This window comes from Desmodus rotundus, chromosome 4 (assembly GCF_022682495.2).
Source record: "Desmodus rotundus isolate HL8 chromosome 4, HLdesRot8A.1, whole genome shotgun sequence".
Lineage (NCBI taxonomy): Eukaryota > Metazoa > Chordata > Mammalia > Chiroptera > Phyllostomidae > Desmodus > Desmodus rotundus.
Window position 1 is genome coordinate 145,945,000 of NC_071390.1, and position 21,321 is coordinate 145,966,320.

The 21,321-nt window shown below is 38.4% G+C and overlaps 1 protein-coding gene across 11 annotated transcripts in view; it reads right to left on the reverse strand.

Moving 5' to 3' along the window:
* The window catches only part of ABI1 (abl interactor 1), a 129,359-nt gene that overhangs the window by 16,590 nt on the left and 91,448 nt on the right, over positions 1-21,321 (reverse strand). For 6 of the 11 annotated variants that reach the window (XM_024576607.4, XM_053923387.2, XM_053923385.2 and 3 more), the window contains exons 4-7: positions 5,654-5,668; positions 4,850-4,950; positions 3,197-3,337; positions 377-477 (exon numbers count right to left, since the gene is read on the reverse strand). In XM_024576607.4, the coding sequence (XP_024432375.1) occupies positions 377-477; positions 3,197-3,337; positions 4,850-4,950; positions 5,654-5,668 (358 nt within the window). The remainder of the gene's footprint in view (positions 1-376; positions 478-3,196; positions 3,338-4,849; positions 4,951-5,653; positions 5,669-21,321) is intronic. The other 5 variants (XM_024576601.4, XM_024576614.4, XM_045184140.3 and 2 more) reach the window with 3 other exon arrangements.

The window sequence follows — 21,321 nt, forward strand, 5'->3', positions numbered from 1 at the left end:
AGATAATTCACTTTGTAGACACTAATTCTTTGGTTGCAGTATCAACAATATTGGTTTTCTCTTGAAATAATAAACATCATCCTTGATTATGCCCAAGATAAGTATTTCTAAAGCAAAATGGCCAAAGAGTTATTTAATAAAGCTATTAATATGCTTCATCTATAAGGAGAAATAGCTGGTTTAAAAAAAAAAAACCCTCCAGACTATGTGAATACCAGCGTAAAAATGTTTTTAAATTTGGTGTTAGCGTTTATGTTCTAGCAACAATCGCATAAATTTAATAAATAATTTGACTTAATAACTAAATTATTTTAGGCTTCCATAATCAAGCTCATAAATACTACCACATATTAAAATAGACTGATAAATAATATACCTGGTCCAATAGTGGGTGGTGAAGGTGTAGGCACGGCAATGGGAATGCCAATACTGCTGCTTCCACTATTTTCTCGACTTCCACTTCCCCCACTACTTCCACTGCAAAGAAAAGAAAAAATTGTGAAAAAAGCAATTCTAGTGATTTATCTAAAATAATTTCAATAATCAACTCAAAACCACTAACTACTTCCTTTAATGATACACATACAAAGAAATTTTTAAAACGGTTAAATGCAAATCCTAATACTTGAAGTGGTTCTTGTGTTTCTCATTCTACACATCTATTGGAAACCAATATAATCTTAACATAACACCCAGAACTATCAGAAGAGATTATACTATTAAGAAATAACCAATGGATAATATACTAAGTCAACAAGGATTTATTTAAAACCTGCTATGAGCGGCAATGAATAAGTCAGATATAAGCCATGTTGTCATGGAGCTTACAGTTGAGAATGGGAACATAAGACATTAAAAAACAAAAGAAAATATACAAGATGGTATAAAAGTTAAATACAAGGGAACCAGTTTTAGTCTAGAATTAGTATAAAAACCTCCACTCATCTCAAAGAGTGGTGATAGAACAGGAAATTTTCTCAAAAATGAGCAAAATAACAACAAAAAGGCAGTAGTGAAGTTTCAGTGTGAGGCATTCTAGAATTGTCATTCATTACTGTTAAACTTTAATTCCCTACTATTTGAATTACTATGGATTTCCTATCCCTTTAGGTATAAGACCTCACACTATATAGTTGTGTTAAGTAAGTAATGTGTACATGTACATCTATGCAAATGTACATGTACACATGTACAGCCTTAAGCTTTCATATTGTATGTTAAAATCAGTATTACTCGCTTAACAGGATCAGAAAAAACACAACAGGGCAAAGACGTGCACTGCCTAGATAAATTTTTTTCTCCAATGTGATCATTCTATAATTACATCACCATATGTTAATGAAGGAAAAACAGAAAGCTGTTTACATCACAAAAATAGCTTCAATGTACAGGCCTCCCTTAACTCCTTCAAGACAGGTGCTCTTGCTTTGTGCCACCAAAAACCCTCCAGACTATGCATAACAGACATGAATATTTCTGCACTTACTATCCCCTTCTACAATTACTGGCTTTTTTCTGACTTGGGTATTAGCAAATTACAGCACAAGAGAAATCTGACTCATGATCTGCTTTTTTATGACCTGTAAGCTAAGAATGTTTTTTGCATTTTTAAGTGGTTGAAAAAACCAAAAGAGGAATAGTGTTTTATGACAAATTAAAATTACATGAAACTCAAATTTCACTACCATATATAAAATATTACACAATCAGCCCTCACTTGGTGTGGCTCAGTGCCAGCCTGCAAACCAAAAGGTGGGAGGTTCAATTCCCAGGGGTTGCGGGCCAGGTTCCCCAGTAGGGGGAGTGCAAGAGGCAACCAACTGATGTATCTCTCACATACTGATCTTTCTCTCCCTGTCTTTCTCCCTTCCTTACACTCTTTCTAAGAGGTAAATAAATAAAACCTTAAAAAAAAATTACTCATTTAGGTATTGTCCGTAGTTGCATTCATGCTATGATGGGAAACTGAGTAATTGCAACGAAGACCCAATGGCCCACAAACCTTAAAATATTGACAATGTGGCCTTTATAAAAGTTTGTTGATCCCTGTTCTATCAAAATGAGCTTCTGAAAAAAAGAACTATACCTTACTGGTATATTCCTAGTATCTAATTAAGTAACTCTTAATAACTACTTGTTGCATACAGTTAAACTATAGAGAAAAACCATGTTTTGATGTAATAATTCAGTAACAAACATAAAAAAAGGACTATTTGGTCCTCACAGAACTTGACCTGATACAGTAACTGCAGCTACCAATGTAAGAATTTATTTACTAACAGCAGCAATAACAACAAATGCCAACTACATAGCATTTAAGAGCCTGATACCCTATTTAGTTGAAACCCAAAAAATAATTCTGCTAAGTTCTAACTCTAATATACCAACTCAAAAGTCAAGGTAAGGAGAGGTTCTTACCCAACTTATTAAGTGAGAGGTACAATTGAAGAATAACACAAATTAAGTTATACAATAAATTTGTCTGGCTTTATAAACGTACCCCAAAATGGAGTGGCTACTATTGAAGGAAGAAGGTAGAGGTAATAATTGGGAAAGGGCCTGAGGGAGACTTACAGGTTGATGGTAATGTTTCATTTTCTGACCTGGGTGATGGTTATATGAGTGTGTTCAATTTGTATTAATCCATTAAGTTATGTACTTAATAAAGTGTATACTTTTCTAAATGTATGTTATGTTCCACCACCAAGTTTCTAAAAATCTACTGGGTAACTGATTTCTAGAACTTTTAAAAACAATTTATACAATAACATATTCTAGAGTATATCAAATCTCTTTAATTAATTCTTCCGCAGAACTAAGCTAGGTCTCCTTTCTTCCAACCTCTTAAAGTTTAAATCACGTTGTATAATTTCTGATTTTTAACATCTTATCCAAAAATTTTTAAGAGTGGTTACCTTGATCTTTTTTAAAAGACTGTCTCAAAAAACATTCTTTAGCTTATATGCAAATATACATCTCTACCTCTGACAAAAGGAACAGTAGCCATCTGCTTATAGTATAAATTATGTATAAAAATCTAAAATTCAGAAGTTTTAACAGAAACATACACAATATTATTACCTCAACTTTTACATTCTGTGTTAACATTATAGTACTCTTCTCAGCAACAGTACAGTCTGTGTACAGTCAGTGACCCCCACTCTCAAATGTTCAAAGGCTCAACCTGAATGATTACCTGTGTGTCCTTGGTCTCTGATTTAAAGAAGCTGTCCTGCCTGGGCTATGCTGACTTCCAAGCCTAGCAGGACTTGTCATGTAGTCATTAGGAACTGTTGGGGGTTTAACAGGTTCCAGGGTTTTGTAAGGAGTATTCCGTCTAAAGAAGCATTGGAGAAAGGAATAATGAATAAGAAACATAAAATGGTGCTGCCACCCCAAATTTGTGATTGTCCCTTTGAAACCAACTATAATACAAGTTTAAAAAGAATTAATAATGAAGTTTAAAACAATTCTTAATTGGAGTACATGAATTTTCTTACTTTATGAAAAAACTAAAATTTGTTACCTTTTCTGAGGAAAAGCATAGAAAAGGTAATTTAAAAGTTCTTAGCCTATTTCTGTCCTGGTTAGTGCTGCTCAGTGGATTAAGCATTAGCCTGCGAACCGAAAGACTGCTGGTTCAATTCCCAGTCAGGGCACATGCCTGGACTGCAGGCCAGGTCCCCAGCTGGGGACATGCAAGAGGCAACAGACAAAGTTTCTCTATTTCTCTGATGTTTCCACTCTTTCTCCCTCCCTTCTCCTCTCTCTGAAAATAAAGAAATAAAATCTTTTTAAAAAATAAATAAAAGTTTTAACCCTATTTCTAAAATTAATGGTTATAATTTTTGAAATGCTCAATATCAAACTTTGAAATATACATTATTCCCAGTTCAGTCACCCACAAGCCACAGTCTTATTATACATAAGGGAAGCTATGTATATCCTCTGCAGTTTACTGCTACCTCAGTATGGAAATACATGGACAATGGGCAAGTACAATACATGCTGCTACTAGATGTAATGCCATTAGTTTCCCAATAAATGATTTTATCTTTTCTATTTAATAATTTCATGTGTTTTTTGCAGGGGCAAGGGGCTTATAAAATGTAAAGAAAAATTAAGTCTGTAAAAAAAATTTTACTGTTGATCCCTATTACTATAAAATAATGATTCCCCAGCCCTCCACTAGAAAGAGCTCTAATATATTATTTCCTATGTTAAGGTGAACAATCTTTCAGAAATGGCTTACCAATTATTCAATATTTTTATTGCATTGAGAACTGAGAAGGAAGAAGCCAACTGTTATCTTTATTGCTTCTCCAACTGGCCTTCCCACAAAGCTACTCAAGTACGAAGGGCCCTAAGATTACAAGCACAAGCACAATTAGAAGTATACCAGATAAAGAACCCCTAAATCTTAGATGGAAAGTAATAGAGGAAACAGAAACGGTTACCAAGCCAAACTACACAAAATAGACCACTTATTCAAAGTTCTGCAATACAAATACTGTAAATACATGTGAAAGCACCATATGGAATACACTGGTCATTTCACTTGAAATAAATAAGTCAAATTTATATTTTTAAAAAATGAATTAAAAGATAAATTAATAATGCTCATTTGTACATACACAAAAGAATGTCTAGTATAGACTCCTATAGAGAATATTGTAAAATAAGTAGATTCATTTAGGATTCTGTTTAAAAAAAGAAAAAACAGAAACAAAATGAATTGTAAAAGCTATTCAGAGGGTCCCATAGCAAGAATCCATACATTTACCTAAACACAAAAACATCTCTTCCTTTAGCATATAAATTTTCTTGTAAACTGTAGTTGAATTCTTACCCCAATGTTCCCCGGCCTGACATGGGAGGACTTGGTGGTTTCTGAGTAGGAGGATTTGTTCTTGACAGTGTGCCAGTTCTTGCAGGCTGATTATTCCCATGCTAAAATGCACACAAAAAAAAGAGCTTTTATTTTTATACCAAATTGTTCTCTCGTGTTTTGACACCATGTATTATTGGGTTTTTTTTTTTTAATATCAGGAAGTGAAGTAAGGATTCCCAGACAGTTTGAACAACAGACTTTGCTTCTACATTTTAAAAGTAAAGAAACCTCTTGTACTTGGCTTTTCTAATTCATTCTAGCTTATGGCAAAATACAGGTTTTATATATTATTTTATTATTAAATATGTTCACCGAGATAAAATGTATCTGTATCCCAATAGTAAGTTTCCCAAAATTTATGAAATGTGTGCATGAATATAAACCACAGATCTCAATGTCAACTGGCTAAAATATTCATCTGAAAAATATCTTTATCCTAGTAACAAAGTCATATGTGATATCTGGGAAACCTCCTAACTGTAAGTCTATAAAAGCAAGGCAACTATCAAAAAATAAGCAAAGCAATAAATGTTAGCAAAATTAATGTTCCTATATAAATGCAGATGTCAATATATCTTTGATATATTAACACATCCAAGCTAAATGTAGCTGATTTGTACTGAGTTTGAGTACATTTAATCTACATAAACCCTTTGGGGGAAAGCAGACAGACAGAAAAAGAGTTTCAAATTTTAGTGGTTCTGCAGCCTCTATCAACATAGAGGTAAAACTGTGGATCGAATGATAAGTAGCATCTCTTACCTTGGCTTTTAGCCACTTTACGTTGGCAAAAAAAGGGGGGAAAAAGTAGAAATTAATTCTAAATACGTTATGTCTAATAGGACACGTTTATACTTACAATTACTCAATTCACATTAATAAGCTTTTAGATATTATTTCAAATATTTTCTAAAGAAAATGATATCCATAATCAACTGAGAAATATTCATGTGCATCATATTTTTCAAAACAATATATTCATAAGGAAATAACCATTTATGCATGCCACTCTCATGCAGGCCCAATAATTTCTTAATTCTGCATTTACCTATGGAATTAATCAACTGAATCACAGATGATAAACTTTGATTTAAAAACAAATGTTGATAAACCCTTCCCATCAGATTAGGAATTCAGAGACTTCTGGCCAAGATGGATGGATGCGTAGGTAGACACACTGTGCCTCCTCTGTGCCTCTTCGCACAACTAAAAGGACAAAAACAATTTAAAAACAAAAAACAAATAGAACTGACAGAAAACCGAACTGTATGGAAGTCCGAACTGTATGGAAGGAGGGGAGGAGACGGGCAGCCAGGTGGAAAGGACTTGTGGCAAGCTGGTGGCTGGAGGACCAGGGCAGGCAAGGCTGCACCTGGCTGGCAAGGCAGCAGCTGGTGGACTCGGCAACAGAGGGAGCAACCCACCAGAGTTCCAGCCTGGGGAAATAAAGCCTCAAACCACTGAAAACACCTGTGGGGGTTGAGGCTGCAGCGGGAGAAAGTCCCAGCCTCACAGGAGAGTTCATTGGAAAGACTCACAGGGTCCTAGAATGTACACAAACCCACCCACTTGGGAAGCAGCACCAGAAAGGCCCAATTTGTGGGTAGCGGGGGAAGTGACTGAAAATCAGCAGAGAGTGGAGTAAGAGCCAATGCTCCCTATCGGACCCCTCCCCCACATACAGCATCAAAGAGCAGCAACCAGCATTACCCCGACCCCAGTGAACACCTAAGGCTCCGCCTCTTAAAGTAACAGACGTGCCAAGACAAAAAAAAATGGCCCAAATGAAAGAACAGATCAAAGCTCCAGAAAAAATACAACTAAGAGAGGAAGAGATAGCCAACCTATCGGATTCACAGTTCAAAACACTGGTTATCAAGACGCTCACAGAATTGGTTGAATCGGTTCGAAAACCAGATGAAAAAATGAAGCCTATGCTAAGAAAAACAAAGGGAAATGTACAGGGAACCAACAGTGATGCAAGGGAAACTGGGACTCAAATCAACAGTGTGGACCACAAGGAAGAAAGAAACATCCAAGCAGAAAAGAATGAAGAAACAAGAATTCAAAAAAATGAGCAGCTTAGGAGCCTCTGGGACATCTTGAACTGTTCCAACATCCAAATTATAGGGGTGCCAGAAGGAGGAGAGGAAGAACAAAATATTGAAAACTTATTTGAACAAATAATGAAGGAGAACTCCCCCAATCTGGCAAAGGAAATAGACTTCCAGGAAGTCCAGGAAGCTCAGAGAGTCCCAAAGAAGCTGGACCCAAGGAGGAACACACCAAGGCACATCATAATTACATTACCCAAGATGAAAGAGGAGAGAATCTTAGAAGCAGCAAGAGAAAAGGACACAGTTGCCTACAAAGGACTTCCCATAAGACTGTCAGCTGATTTCTCCAAAGAGACCTTACAGGCAAGAAGGGGCTGGAAAGAAGTATTCCAAGTCATGAAAGGCAAGGACCTACATCCAAGATTGCTCTATCCAACAAAGCTATCATTTAGAATGGAAGGGCAGATAAAGACCTTCCCAGATAAGGTCAAGTTCAAGGAGTTCATCAACACCAAGCCCTTATTATATTAAATGTTAAAGGGATTTATCTAAGGAAAAGATGATGAAAAATAGGAACAGTAAAATTACAGCAAACTCACAGTTATTAACAACCACACCTGAAACAAAAACAAAAGCAAACTAAGCCAACATCTAGAACAGGAACAGAACCACAGAAATGGAGATCACATGGAGGATTATCAACGGGAGTGGGAGCGGGAGAGAGGGAGGAAAGGTACAGAGAATAAGCAGCATAAATGGTAGGAAGAAAATAGACAGGGAGAGGGTAAGAATAGTATAGGAAATGTAGAAGCCAAAGAACTTATAAGTATGACCCATGGATGTGAACTATAGGGGGGGAATGTGGGAGGGAGGGGGTGTGCAGGATGGAGTGGAGTGAAGGAGAGGAAATGGGACAACTGTAAAACATAATCAATAAAATACATTTAAAAAATAATTATTGAGCAGTTAGAGCTGAGGCTCTGTTTTATTTTCTTTTCCTAATCATTGCTTTATTCATTTATTTCTCAATAAATATTCACTAAATATTTACCATTTACCAAAAAAAAATTAGGACTTAGAACAGGTGGAGTGGAAATGGGCAAGCAAATTCCAGTTTGAGTCTACACTATGTTTATTAACATGTCATCATGCAATTAAGAAAGTGATTCTTTGAACAATCAGAAGTAATAGAAGGTAAAAATTTAATGAAAGGGTAGGAATTACCCTAGAAAATTCAGAAAAGATTTTTCTTAAAAATTGTTAAGTGTGGACTTTAAAGGCGGTGGTAAAGTAGGTGGATCTTACACTCACCTCCTCCCAAGACCAAACTAGAAATACAACTAAATTAAAGAACAATCACCAGAATAACCACCTAAGACTAGCTACAGAGGAGACTTATTACCAAGGATTTACAGAAGCCATACCGAAACTGCATCTGCACTGCAGCTCACATACCATGGTCGGACTTGAGCCTCACAGCCAGCCAGCCTGCCTGAGAATCAATCCCACCCACGGACAGACAAGAGCAATCAATGCTCAATTAAACAGGAGGCCCCAAATAACCCACACAAGGGACATTCCTACACCACCCAGCTTAGATCAGGGAGACTGCACCACTGGGTGGGTCCCACGGGATACCTACTACATAAGGCTACCTCACAAAGACAGGGAGTCATAGCAGATCTATCTAGTACATAAAAACAAACACAAAGAGGCAACCAAAATAAGAAGACAAAGAAACAGGCCTCAAATGAAAGAACAGGAGAAATCTCCAGAAAAAGAGCTAAATGAAATGGAGGCGAACAATTTCTCAGATATGGATTTCAAAGTAATGGTTATAAGGATGCTTAAGGAACTTAATGAGAACTGAAAACATGACAAAGGACATAGAAATCATGAAAAAACAACTACTGGAAAATGAAGAATACCATGTCTAACATCAAGAATATACTGGAAGGTAAATGATAATAGAAAATACAATTAAATAAAAAGAATGCACTGGAAGGAATGAAAAAGTAGGGTGGATGAAGCAGAGGATCAAATCAGCGACTTGGAAAACAAAGTAGAAAAAAACCCCACCCAATCAGAGCACCAAAAAGAAAAAAAAAAATTAATGAGGAGAGTTTAAGGGATCTTGGGAAACATGAAGGGTATCAACATCCACATCACAGGGGTACCAGAAGAAGAGAAAGCAAAAAATTAAGAACCTGATAGAAGAAATAATGACTGAAAACTCCCCTAACCTGATGAAGAAAAAAGTTGCATAAGACCAGGAAGCATAGATAACCCCAAACAAGATTAACCCAGAGAGGCCCACACAAAGACACATCATAATAAAAATGGCAAAAATTAAAGACAATGAATCTTAAAAGCAGCTTACTACAGGGGAACTCCCATAAGACTGTCAGCTGATTTCTCAACAGAAACATTTCAGGCCAGAAGAGACTGGCATGAAATATTCAAAGTGATGAAAAGCAAGGACCTACAATCAAGACTACTTTACCCAGGAAGTCTATTATTTAAAATTGAAAAAGAAATAAAGAGCTTCCCAGATAAGAAAAAGCTAAAAGAGTCTGTTAGAACAAACAGGTATTACAAGAAATGTTACAATGACTGCTTTAAGAAGTGGAAGAAGAAGAAAAACAACAACAAAACAAAAAAACAAAAAAGAGGAACAGTTAAAAGAATAAAATGGCAATAAGTACATACCTATCAATAATCACTTTAAAAGTAAATGGCTAGAATGCTTCTATCAAAAGACACAGGGTAGGTAGCCCTGGCCAGTATTGCTGTTGGTTGGAGGGTCATCCCATAAACCACAAGGTCATGGGCTCAATTCCAGGTCAGGGCACATGCCTAGGTTGCGAGTTCAGAACCCAGTAGGGACACAAGTGATATATGTTTCTCTCTTACAGCAATGTTTCTCTCCCTCTCTGTCTACCTCCCTTTACCTCTCTCTAAAATCAGTACGCATGTCCTTGGGTGAAAATTAAAGAAAAAAAAAAAAAGACACATAGTAGCTGAATGGAAAAGAAAGCAAGACCCATATATATGCTGTCTATAAGAGACCAACCTCAGAAATAAAGACACACACAAACTGAAAGTAAAACGATGGAAAAAGATATTCCATGAAAATAAAAAATAAAAAGAAGAGCTAAAGTACAAAGACTTATAACTGACAAAATAGACTTTAAAACAAAAGCTATAGTAAAGACAAAAAGGATAGTACATACTGGTAAACAGGACAATCCAGCAAAAGGATGTAACTCTGGTAAACATTTATGCAGCCTGCGTAGGGGTACCTAAATATGTAAAGCAAATCTTGATGGGCATAAACTGAAAGAATGACAGTAACAGAGTCATAGTACAGGATTTTAACACCCCACTGACATCAATGGATAGATCTACCAGGCAGAAAATCAACAAGAAAACGGTGGCCTTAAATGACAAAACTAGATCAAATGGATTTAATTGATATCTTTTGAGAAATTCACCCCAAGGCAGCAAACTACACATTCTTTTCAAGTGCACATGGATCATATTCTAGAATAGACCACATGTTAGGACACAAAGTCAGTCTCAATAAATTCAAGAATAAAATCATTATCAAGCCATCTTCTCTGACCAAAATAGGACGAAACTAGAAATCAACCACAAGAAAAATAACTTAAAAAAGCACAGAGTCATAAAGGCTGAATAACATGTTACTACACAATGGGGGATTAAAAATGAAATCAAGGAAGAAATCAAGTTACCTTGAAACAAATGATACTGAGACACACCAGCACAGATCTACAGGACACAATGGAAGAAGTCCTAATGAGGCAGGATAGTAAAAAGCCAGGTAAATTCCTGGGCAAGTAGAATGGGGAAAGTGAGACATGTATATCAAATAAACGTATTCTCAAAATCACCTGGACTCATGTTGTGAAATCTTTCTTAAACAAAGTGAAGAACCACACACTAAGGCTGGCCTGAGGCAGACCTGCTCCTATCGACTGCCTATCCAGTAACACCAAGAGGGAAGTTCATAGCATTACAGGTCTACCTCGAGAAACAAGAAAAATCTCAAATAAACAAACCAAATTTACAATTAAATGACCTGGTTTAAAAACAAAAAACAAACAAACAAACAAACAAAACAAGCCCAAAGTGGGCAGAAGGAAGGAAATAATAAAGATCAGAGCAGAAATACAAAATGGAGCTGAAAAATACTATAAAAAAAAATCAATGAAACCAAAAGTTGGTTCTTAGAAAAGAAACAAGACCGATAAACATTTAACCAGACTCATCAAGGACAAATTAAAAAAAAAAACCCAGAAAACACCCCATAAAAGATAAGTAACAACTAATGCCAAATATAAAAAATTGTAAGAGAATATTATAAATAAGAATATGCCAATAAATAGGACTATCTGGAAAAAATAGATAAATTCCTAGAAACATACCATCTTCCCAAACTGAATCAGGAAGAATCAGAGAATGTGAACAGATTATAACTAGTATAATTGAAGCAGTAATCAAAAAACTCCCAGCTAATAAAAGTCTTGGACTGCATTCCTTCACAGGTGAATTTTACCAAACATTCAGAGAAGAACTAACACCCCTCCCTCTCAATTTCAAAAATTTTCAATTGAAGGAAAACTTCCAAGCTCATTTGATGAGGCCAGCATTATCCTAATTCCAAAACCAGATAAAGACATGACAAAAAGAGAAAATTATAGGCCAAAGCTCCTAATGAACTTAGGTGCTAAAATCCTCAAATGTTAGCAAACCAGGTCCAGCAATACATTAAAAAAAATCATATATCATAATCAAGTGGGATTTATTCCAAGGATGCAATGTTGGTGCAAAACCCACAAATTAATAAACAGGATCCATCACATAAACAAAATGAAAAAAAAAAATCACATGATCATATCAACAGATGATGAAAATGCATTTGATAAAATCCAACACCCATTTATGCCAAAAACTCTCAGCAAAGTGGGAACAGAGGAACATAACCTCAACACAATAAAGGCCATATATGACAAACCCATGGCCAGTATCAAACTCAATGGGCAAACATTAGAAGTGTTTCCCCTTATAGACTACTATAAAGGACACATGGACAAAATCAAGGGGGAGGGTGGAGATGGGGGAGGGAGTGGGGTTCGGCTGGGGTGGGGTGGAGGGATGGCGAGAAAGGGCATACAACTGTAATTGAATAACAATTAAAAATTTTTTAAAAAAGTGTTTCCCTTAAGATCAGGAACAAGACAGCAATGTCCACTTTTACCACCCCTATTCAATTTAGTACTAAAAGTCCTAGCTACAGCAATCATACAAGAAGAAACAAAAGGCATACGAACTGGAAGAGAGGAAGTAAAACTGTCATTATTTGCAAATGAAATGATATTGTACACAAAAAACCCTAAAGACTCCACCAAAAAACTACTTAGGCCTAATAAATGAATTTGGCAAAGCAGAAGGATACAAAATCAATACTCAGAAAATGACAGCATTTTTACACATCAATAATGAACTATCAGAAAGACAGACTAAGTAAACAATCCCACTTAACCACTGCAATGAAAAAATAAGGTACCTACAAATAAATTTAGCCAAGGAGGTAAAAGACCTGTATTCAGAAAACTATAGAAACTCAATAAATTGAGAAAGATACAAATAAGTGGAAGCATATACTGTGTTCATGAATTGGAAGAACTAACATCATAAAAACATCTACACTATCAAAGTAAATCTATAGATTCAATGCAATCCCTATTAAAATACAACAAAACAATAATAATACAACTTTGGGTATATTTCACAGTTCTAGAACAATTATCCAAAAATTTATATGGAACCAAATGAGACCCCAAATAACCTCAACAATCTTGAGAAAGAAGAACAAAGTTGAGGGTATCACAATACCTGATTATCAAACTATGCTACAAGGCCATTATAATCAAACAGCCCGGTACTGGCGAAAAAACAGGCATACAGATCAAAGGAACAGAACAGAGCCCAGAAATCAACCTATATTTATATGGTCAATTAATATTTGACAAAGGAGGCAAGAGCATACAATGGAATAAAGGTAGTCTTTTCGATAAATAGTGTTGGGAAAATTGGACAAATACGTGCAAAAAAAAGAAAAGAAAAAGAAAAAAGAAACTAGACCATCAACTTATACCATACACAAAAATACACTGGATGAAAGACTTAAATGTAAGTTACAAAACCACAAAAAATCATATAAGAAAACATAGTAGTACGTAAAATCTCAGGCATCACTAATAACAGTATTTTTTCCAATTTATCTCCTAGGACATGTGAAACAAACAAACAAAATACACAAATGGGACCACATCAAACTAAAAAGCTTGTGCTCAGGAAAAGAAAATGTCAACAAAATAAAAAGGAAGGCTACTGTATGGAATAACATATTTGCTAATTATTCACCTGATTAAAAAAATAAGCACCCATATGTTCATAGCAGCATTATTTACAATAGCCAAAATCTGGAAACAGTCCAAGTACACATCAGTAGATGAGTGGATAAAAAAGCTGTAGTACATTTACACAATAGAATATTACACTGTCATTTAAAAACAAGGAATTCGTACCTTTTGCAATAGCATGAATGGACCTGGAGATTATTACACTAAGTGAAACAAGCCAGTCAGAGAAAGACAAATACCATATGATCTCACTTGTATGTGGAATCTAATGAACAATATAAACTTATGAACAAAATAGAAACAGAGGCATGGATATATGGAAAAGACTGACAGCTGACAGAAGGAAGGAGAGTGGGGGGTCGGGGGGCAGGGGGCAGTGAGGCTGGATGAAAGAAGGTGAAAGGATTAGCCAAAGAACACACATGCATAACCCATAGACACAGACAACATCATGGTCATGGCCAGAAGGAAAGGGAGCTGGGGACAGGGTGGAGATGGACAAAGGCTGGGGGATGGGGATGAGGACATCTAAAATAGAGTCAACAATAAAAATAAACAAAAAACATAACACATGTTATGTAAGTTTACTTTAACACATAAGTGAACAAAACCTAAGACTAATGGATAAAAGTGCCCAAGTATGAGTATTCATCATTTGAACAATACTATATTTTAAAATATGGTAAACTGCAAATATTAAAATAAAAATAACAGGTTGCTTCAAATTCAGAAAAAGACCTAACACCTCAGTGTCTAAGAACAAAATCAATATGCACGGCAACAGCTTAACCAGATTTTAATTATGGAATAGAGTCCAGAAACCCTCTTGTTCATAATTTATGAATCCAAATCTGAGCAGGCCAATACTTGTAGAAGTTACAGGTTTAGTTCTAAGTTTTCTTCTGAACCACTCTGGCCAAAATTGAAAACTGAAGACAAGCGACTTTGATCTTAAAGGCTACTCAATGTAACATGGCTAGTCTATATATTAAAAAATATGTACATGTGAAATAGTATGAACATATGTACATATATGAACAATATGAAATGTGTACAGTCCTAAGGCATAACTACTAGTACTATGGTACTTTTAAAAAGTCAGGTTGTAGAAACTCAATTTTTTTTTTCATTGTTGTGATTTTTATTTTTATTTTTTTTAATATATTTATTATGTTATTACAGTTGTCCCATTCCCACCCCACTCCACTCCATCCTGCCCACCCCCTCCCTCCCACATTCCCCCCCTATAGTTCATGTCCATGGGTCATGTAAGTTCTTTGGCTTCTACATTTCCTACACTATTCTTACCCTCCCCCTGTCTATTTTCCACCTATCATCTATGCTACTTATTCTCTGTACCTTTCCCCCCTCCCCCTCCCACTCCCCTATTGACAACCCTCCATGTGATCTCCATCTCTATGGTTCTGTTCTGTTCTAGTTGTTTGCCTAGTTTGCTCTTGTTTTTGTTTTAGGTGTGGTCGTTAATAACTGTGAGTTTGCTGTCATTTTTACTGTTCATATTTTTTATCTTCTTTTTCTTAGGTAACTCCCTTTAACATTTCATATAATAAGGGCTTGGTGTTGATGAACTCCTTGAACTTGACCTTATCTGAGAGCACTTTATCTTCCCTTCCATTCTAAATGATAGCTTTGCTGGATACAGTCATCTTGGATGTAGGCCCTTGCCTTTCATGACTTGGAATACTTCTTGACAGCCCCTTCCTGCCTGTAAGGTCTCTTTGGAAAAATCAGCTGACAGTCTTATGGGAAGTGCTTTGTAGGTAACTGTGTCCTTTTCTCTTGCTGCTTCTAAGATTCTCTCCTTCTCTTTCATCTTGGGTAATGTAATTATGATGTGCCTTGGTGTGTTCCTCCTTGGGTCCAGCTTCTTTGGGACTCTCTGAGCTTCCTGGACTTCCTGGAAGTCTATTTCCTTTGCCAGACTGGGGAAGTTCTCCTTCATTATTTGTTCAAATAAGTTTTGGATTTTTTGTTCTTCCTCTTCTCCTTCTGGCACCCCTAGAATTCAGATGTTGGAACGTTTCAAGATGTCCTGGAGGTTCCTAAGCCTCTCCTCATTTTTCCGAATTCTTGTTTCTTCATTCTTTTCTGCTTGGATGTTTCTTTCTTCCTTGTGGTCCACACTGTTGATTTGAGTCCCAGTTTCCTTCCCATCACTATTGGTTCCCTGTACATTTTCCTTTGTTTCTCTTAGCACAGGCTTCATTTTTTCATCTGGTTTTCGAACAGATTCAACCAATTCTGTGAGCGTCTTGATAACCAGTGTTTTGAACTGTGAATCCGATAGGTTGGCTATCTCTTCCTCTCTTAGTTGTATTTTTTCTGGAGCTTTGAAGTGTTCTGTCACTTGGGCCATTTTTTTTTTTGTCTTGGCGCATCTGTTACTTTAAGAGGCGGAGCCTTAGGTGTTCACCGGGGGCGGGGCAATGCTGGTTGCTGCTCTGTGACACTGTACGTGGGGGAGGGGCCGAGAGGGAGCAATGGCTCCCTCTCCCCTCTCCACCAGATTCCAGTCTTTCACTCCGCTACCCACAATCAAACTGGGCCCCTCTGGTGCTGGTTCCCGAGTGGGTGGGCTTGTGCACACTCTAGGCCCCTGTGGATCTCTCCAACAACCTCTCCTGTGAGGCTGGGAGTCTCTCCTGCTGCCGCCCCAACCCCCACGGGCATTTTCAATCAGAGGTTTGAGGCTTTATTTCCCCGAGCTGGAGCCCTGGGTTGCGTGGTCTGTTTCGCTCCCCGCCGTTTGTCCGGTTTATCTGTGCGCGAATGTGGGGCCGCAGGGTACTACCCACTGCTCTGCCTGCCCCGTTCTCCGCCACTCCGAGTCCGGCCCTCTCGGTCTATCTGCGCGAATGTGGGGCCACAGGGTCTGCTAGTGCTCGGACTGCCTGCCCTGTTGGTCCCACACTCCGCCAGTCTCGGTCCGCCACAGCCACGCAAGTCCTCTCCGCCCAGGCTGCCCGTCTCCGCCCCTCCTACCGGTCTGTATGAATGTTTATTTTGTATTTCCTTGGTGTTGGACTTCCTTGCCGTTCGATTTTCTGTCAGTTCTGGTTGTGCAAGGAGGCGCATTGTGTCTACCTACACCGCCATCTTGGTTCTCCAAAACTCAATTTTTTTTTTAAACTAACTTAAATTTTTAGGGTTTCAAGTTCTTCCCATAATATGTGCTGTTCTAAATATATATCCCCCATTTTCCAGGTGATGCTAAAAGACAATATTAAAGACATCATCCAAAACAAGAATACACAAGTACTTTTCCTTAGCTATATTATTTCTAGAAACTATCAGAATTTTGATATTCTTTAATTTGTGTTTAGAATGATACTGCTCACTTTTGTCTGGAATTCTACCTAGACACATCTCACACCTGGGTTTAGAAATTAAACTTGACTAACATTATTATCCTTGGAGATAAGATATATTATTCAATTAAACCAGCAATGATCTTTTATAAAAAATCAGAAAGCTGGATAAATAAAGCAGCAATGAGACTATTAGGGGCAAATAATTGTATTTGCAGTTGTATAACACACAAACAAAATATGGACAAACATGCCAGATAACAGCTTCTAAGATACACTGTTCTGACAGACCACCCATCCTCCTAACCCAGTCAACAATACATTCTAAGGCTTCCGATCAGGACGGCAGCATAGGTAAATGTGGTACTGGCATCCTCCCACAACCACATCAAAATCAGAACTACACTGAAGAACCACCATCATTCAGAACCTCCTGAGTGGAAGTCCTACAACTAAGGATATAAAACAGAGGCCACATGCAAGTTGGTAGGCAGAGCAGAGACACAGAATAGGCTGGTCCCACACATGTGGCATTTAAAAGTCAGGAGGGATATTTTGGTTGCGGAGGTCCTGCCAGAGGAGTAACGGGTTGCATCCCCACATAAGGCACCCAAGCCCAGGGTTCCAGTGCCAGGAAGAGAAGTCCCAGTGGGGACTGTAGCTGAGTGAGACAGAGCACTGCTGGTTACTGAGGCACTCCTCTTAAAAGGCCCACACAGGCCTACTCAGACTCCCTCTGAGCTCCAGCACTCAGGCAGCAGCTCAAAAGGCACTAGAGACACACAGGAGGAACTGAACTGTCTGGCATCAGGGCAAGAGCTGGTGGTGGGTGGGGGGCAACTGTCTGCCAGACAGAAGTGCTGGCAGAGGCAATTGTTCCTTTTCTGAGCCCCCTCCCACACAGAACTGGCATGGGGTACAATATGAGACTCCATCAACCTAATATTGTTAGCCCTGCCCTGGTGATTCCAAGACCCCGCCCAACCCAAGGTGCAAGCCCACCCAAGCTATTTCCAGTGGCTTTTCCATACAAATGGCCCTTCTTGGCTCATGCTTAAGACTTTCCTACAATCCCAAAACAAGCATCATCTGGCCTCAGTGTGCCCCTCATCTGTCACTAAGTGGCCCCAGCCCCATAATAGTGGCAGCTGGCCTTGGTTCACAGATTGACCTCTCTTGGGCACCTCCAACACCAGCACAAGTAGCAGCCACCAGCAGACTGCTTCGTAGCTCAGGCCAGGTGGTTCCTGGCAGAATGCAGATAGTGACTACCCTTGGCCTGTACTTCCCAGGAGGCCCCAGAACCAATATACCCAGTAGAGAGTTTCAGACCACATTCAAACCACCCTACCATCTCCACAAGCAACACACTCGCGGGACAGACTAAGCAGGGACCAGAGCCCCAGTGAAGTAAGTCCTGCTCTGTGGTTTCGGCCCCTGCACAGCTGATCCTCCACAGTGGTAGCAGCCAGTCTACAGCTGATCTACCTGGGATGTAAGAAATCCCTCCCACCACCCTGACTGGTATGGCTTACTGGGAACCGCCCTGCCTGGTTTCAGAAGTTGTAACCTCCCATGGCTAAGGCTGAGTGAGAGACCTTGGGACCCTAAGCCACTAAGTAGACAAAGCTTATCTTCCTGGGAGGGGTGCTGCCTCTGCCCCCTTTTACTTCACCCAGTTTGGCCCCATGACGATGACCAGTTGTTAGCCAATGACAGGTAAGATTCCTCAAGGGAGGGACGACCTAAGACAGGCATGGATGGTCACAAAGGGGCCCCTCAGGGAAGGACTTGGGGGGCTACAGAAAAAGGGGGTGATGGACCCTCGTCCTTCAGCTTTGACATAGCCTGAATCCTCACTCTGTCTGCCAGAAGCTTCCTAATCTCCTGGCTGCCTTACTTCCCCTGCCTGACTTAAGCCTGAAACAATGCAGGAGGGCGGTACAGCCCTGGGCTGGAACTGGTGGTTCCCTGGGGTGATCAGGCCTAAGAAAGAATACCTAAAATCCTGTGAAACCTGCTTTGCTAAGAATGTCCTCAATTTTCTGATAAGGGTGGGAGAAGAAATGAGTTTGTTTCCCAAAGTTTTATAGTCCTTTAGCTAAATGACCCCGACTCAGAATAAGCCCTCATAGTTCTTTGTATGTTGTCTATTTTTTGATCCTTACTGCCTGACAATGACTGATGAGCTTGACCTGTATTCCTGTGCAAACTGAACCCAATAAAAGCCCATTCAGGAAAAGGCTCCTGTTCCTTCTCCTTTGAAAGATGGGCCACCTTTCCTCCCCAAGCAGATCATGTCTTGGTAGACTTATTCTCATCCACAGTGGACAGGGGTCTCTACAGGCAAAGCTCCCCCACAATGGCTCAGTTGACTGAGCACCGGCCTGAGCCAAAGGGTTGCTGGTTCGATTCCCAGTCTACAGCACATGCCTGGATTGCATGCCAGTAGGGGGAGCGAGAGTGGCAACCACACACTGATGTTTCTCTCCCTCCCTCCCCCTCTGTCTAAAAATAAATAAATAAAATCTTTTTAGAATAAAGGAAGCATAATGCATTAAGAAAAAAAGAAATCCCTCCCACTGACATGCCAACCGCAATCAAGGCTCAACTACAACAGAAAGGTGTACATAGCCCACACAAGAGTATATCTAAAGTGCCCTGCTTGGGTGAACAGGGAGGCTGTGACACTGGACCCTACAGAACAACTACTACATTAGGCCACTCTACCAAGACAGGGAGGTGTAGCAGCTCTACCTAATACGTAAGAACAAACACAAGGAGACTGCCAAAATAAGGAGACAAAGAAACATGTCCCAAATGAAAGAACAGAACGAAAGTCCAGAAAAAGAACTAAACAAAATGGGGCCAAGCAATCTATCAGATGCAGAGTTCAAAACACTGGTTATAAGGATGCTCAATGAACTTAGGGAAAGAGTAGATGAACTTAGAGAGAACCTCATCAGCATAAAAAAGGGCATGGAAACCATAAAAAAGAACCAGTCAGATATGAAAAATACATTAACTGAAAAGAAAAAATTTACAGGAAATCAACAGAACAGATGAAGCCAAGGATCAAAACATTAATCTGGAACATAAAGAAGTAAAAAACACCCAGTCACAACAACAAGAAAAAGAATCCAAAAATATGAGGATAGTGTAAGGAATTTCTAGGACAACTTCAAAAACACCAACATTCACATCATGGGGGTGCCAGAAGGAGAAGAGAGAAAGCAAGAAATTAAAAACCCACTTGAGAAAGTGACAAAATACCTCCCTAATCTGGTGAAGGAAATACGACATACAAGTCCAGGAAAGCAGAGAGGCCAAACAAGATGAACCCAAAGATGCACAAACCGAAACACGTCATAGTCAAAATGCCAAAAGTTAAAGACAAAGAGAGAATATTAAAAGAAGAAAGAGAAAAGCAGTTAGTTTCCTACAAGGGAACTCCCATAACACTCATCTGATTTCTCAACAGAAACTTTGCAAGCCTGAAGGTACTAGTAAAAAATATTCAAAGAGATAAAAAGCAAGGAATTGAAGGATATATAAAGAGATTCCCAGACAAAGAAAAGCTAAAGAAGTTCACCATCACCAAGCCAGTATTACATGAAAAGTTAAAGGGTTTTCTTTAAGAAAAAGAAGAAGAAAACAGATTAAAAACTATGAACTATAAAATGGCAATAAATACATTATCTATCAACAGTTGAATCTAAAAAACAAAATAAATGAACAAGCAGAACAGAAACAGACTCACAGATACAAAGAACATTTTGAGTGTTGCCTGATAGATGCGAAGGAGGGGTGGGGGGGATGGGTGAAAAAGGTGAAAGGGTTAAGAAGTACAAATTGATAGTTACAGAATAATCATGAAGATATAAAGTACAGCATAAAGAATAGAGTCAATAATATTGTAATAACTATGTCTTGTATCAAATGAGTACAAGATTTATTGAGTTATATAATGTTTAATCATTTGGGTATATACCTGAAACCAGTAAAATACGGTATGTCAACTTAAAAAAGAAAAAAATACATGTTAAAACAGCCTGAATAATAATGTGAATGTACTTAATGCCACAGAACTGTACACTTAAAATGCTTAAATGGTGAATTTAAGTGATTATATTTTTACAACCGTTTTTCAAACTTTAAAAATACCCTGAGTCTAAACTATCTACTTTACAAAAAGTAGACTGCCAAAACTCACATCTGTATATTTTCATTACATCCTGTTGTGTTTATGACAGAGATCTGATCAGATCACTAGGGAGAGGTAGAGAAGAGGGGCTGTAGAAGGAATTTGATGAGGCAATGGTAAATGAGTATAGGATGGGACTGGCTGCCTCTGGCTCTCAGCTCTCTTCCTCCAGGATGCCTGGGTGATAGAATTTCCCAATGGATGGTATTTTGGATGGGAAGGAACTCCGGCTCCACTCTAGGGTCAGGATGGCCTGGTAGAGGGTGGCAGTATTATTCTTCACTGGGTGTTCTAAATGGAAAGACCTCTGAGGCAGAAGCCTGCCACTGTTCCAAAATTGTGTAGCTTTTGTATCTTATGTTGTTTTAGTTTGTAAACTAACCATATAGAA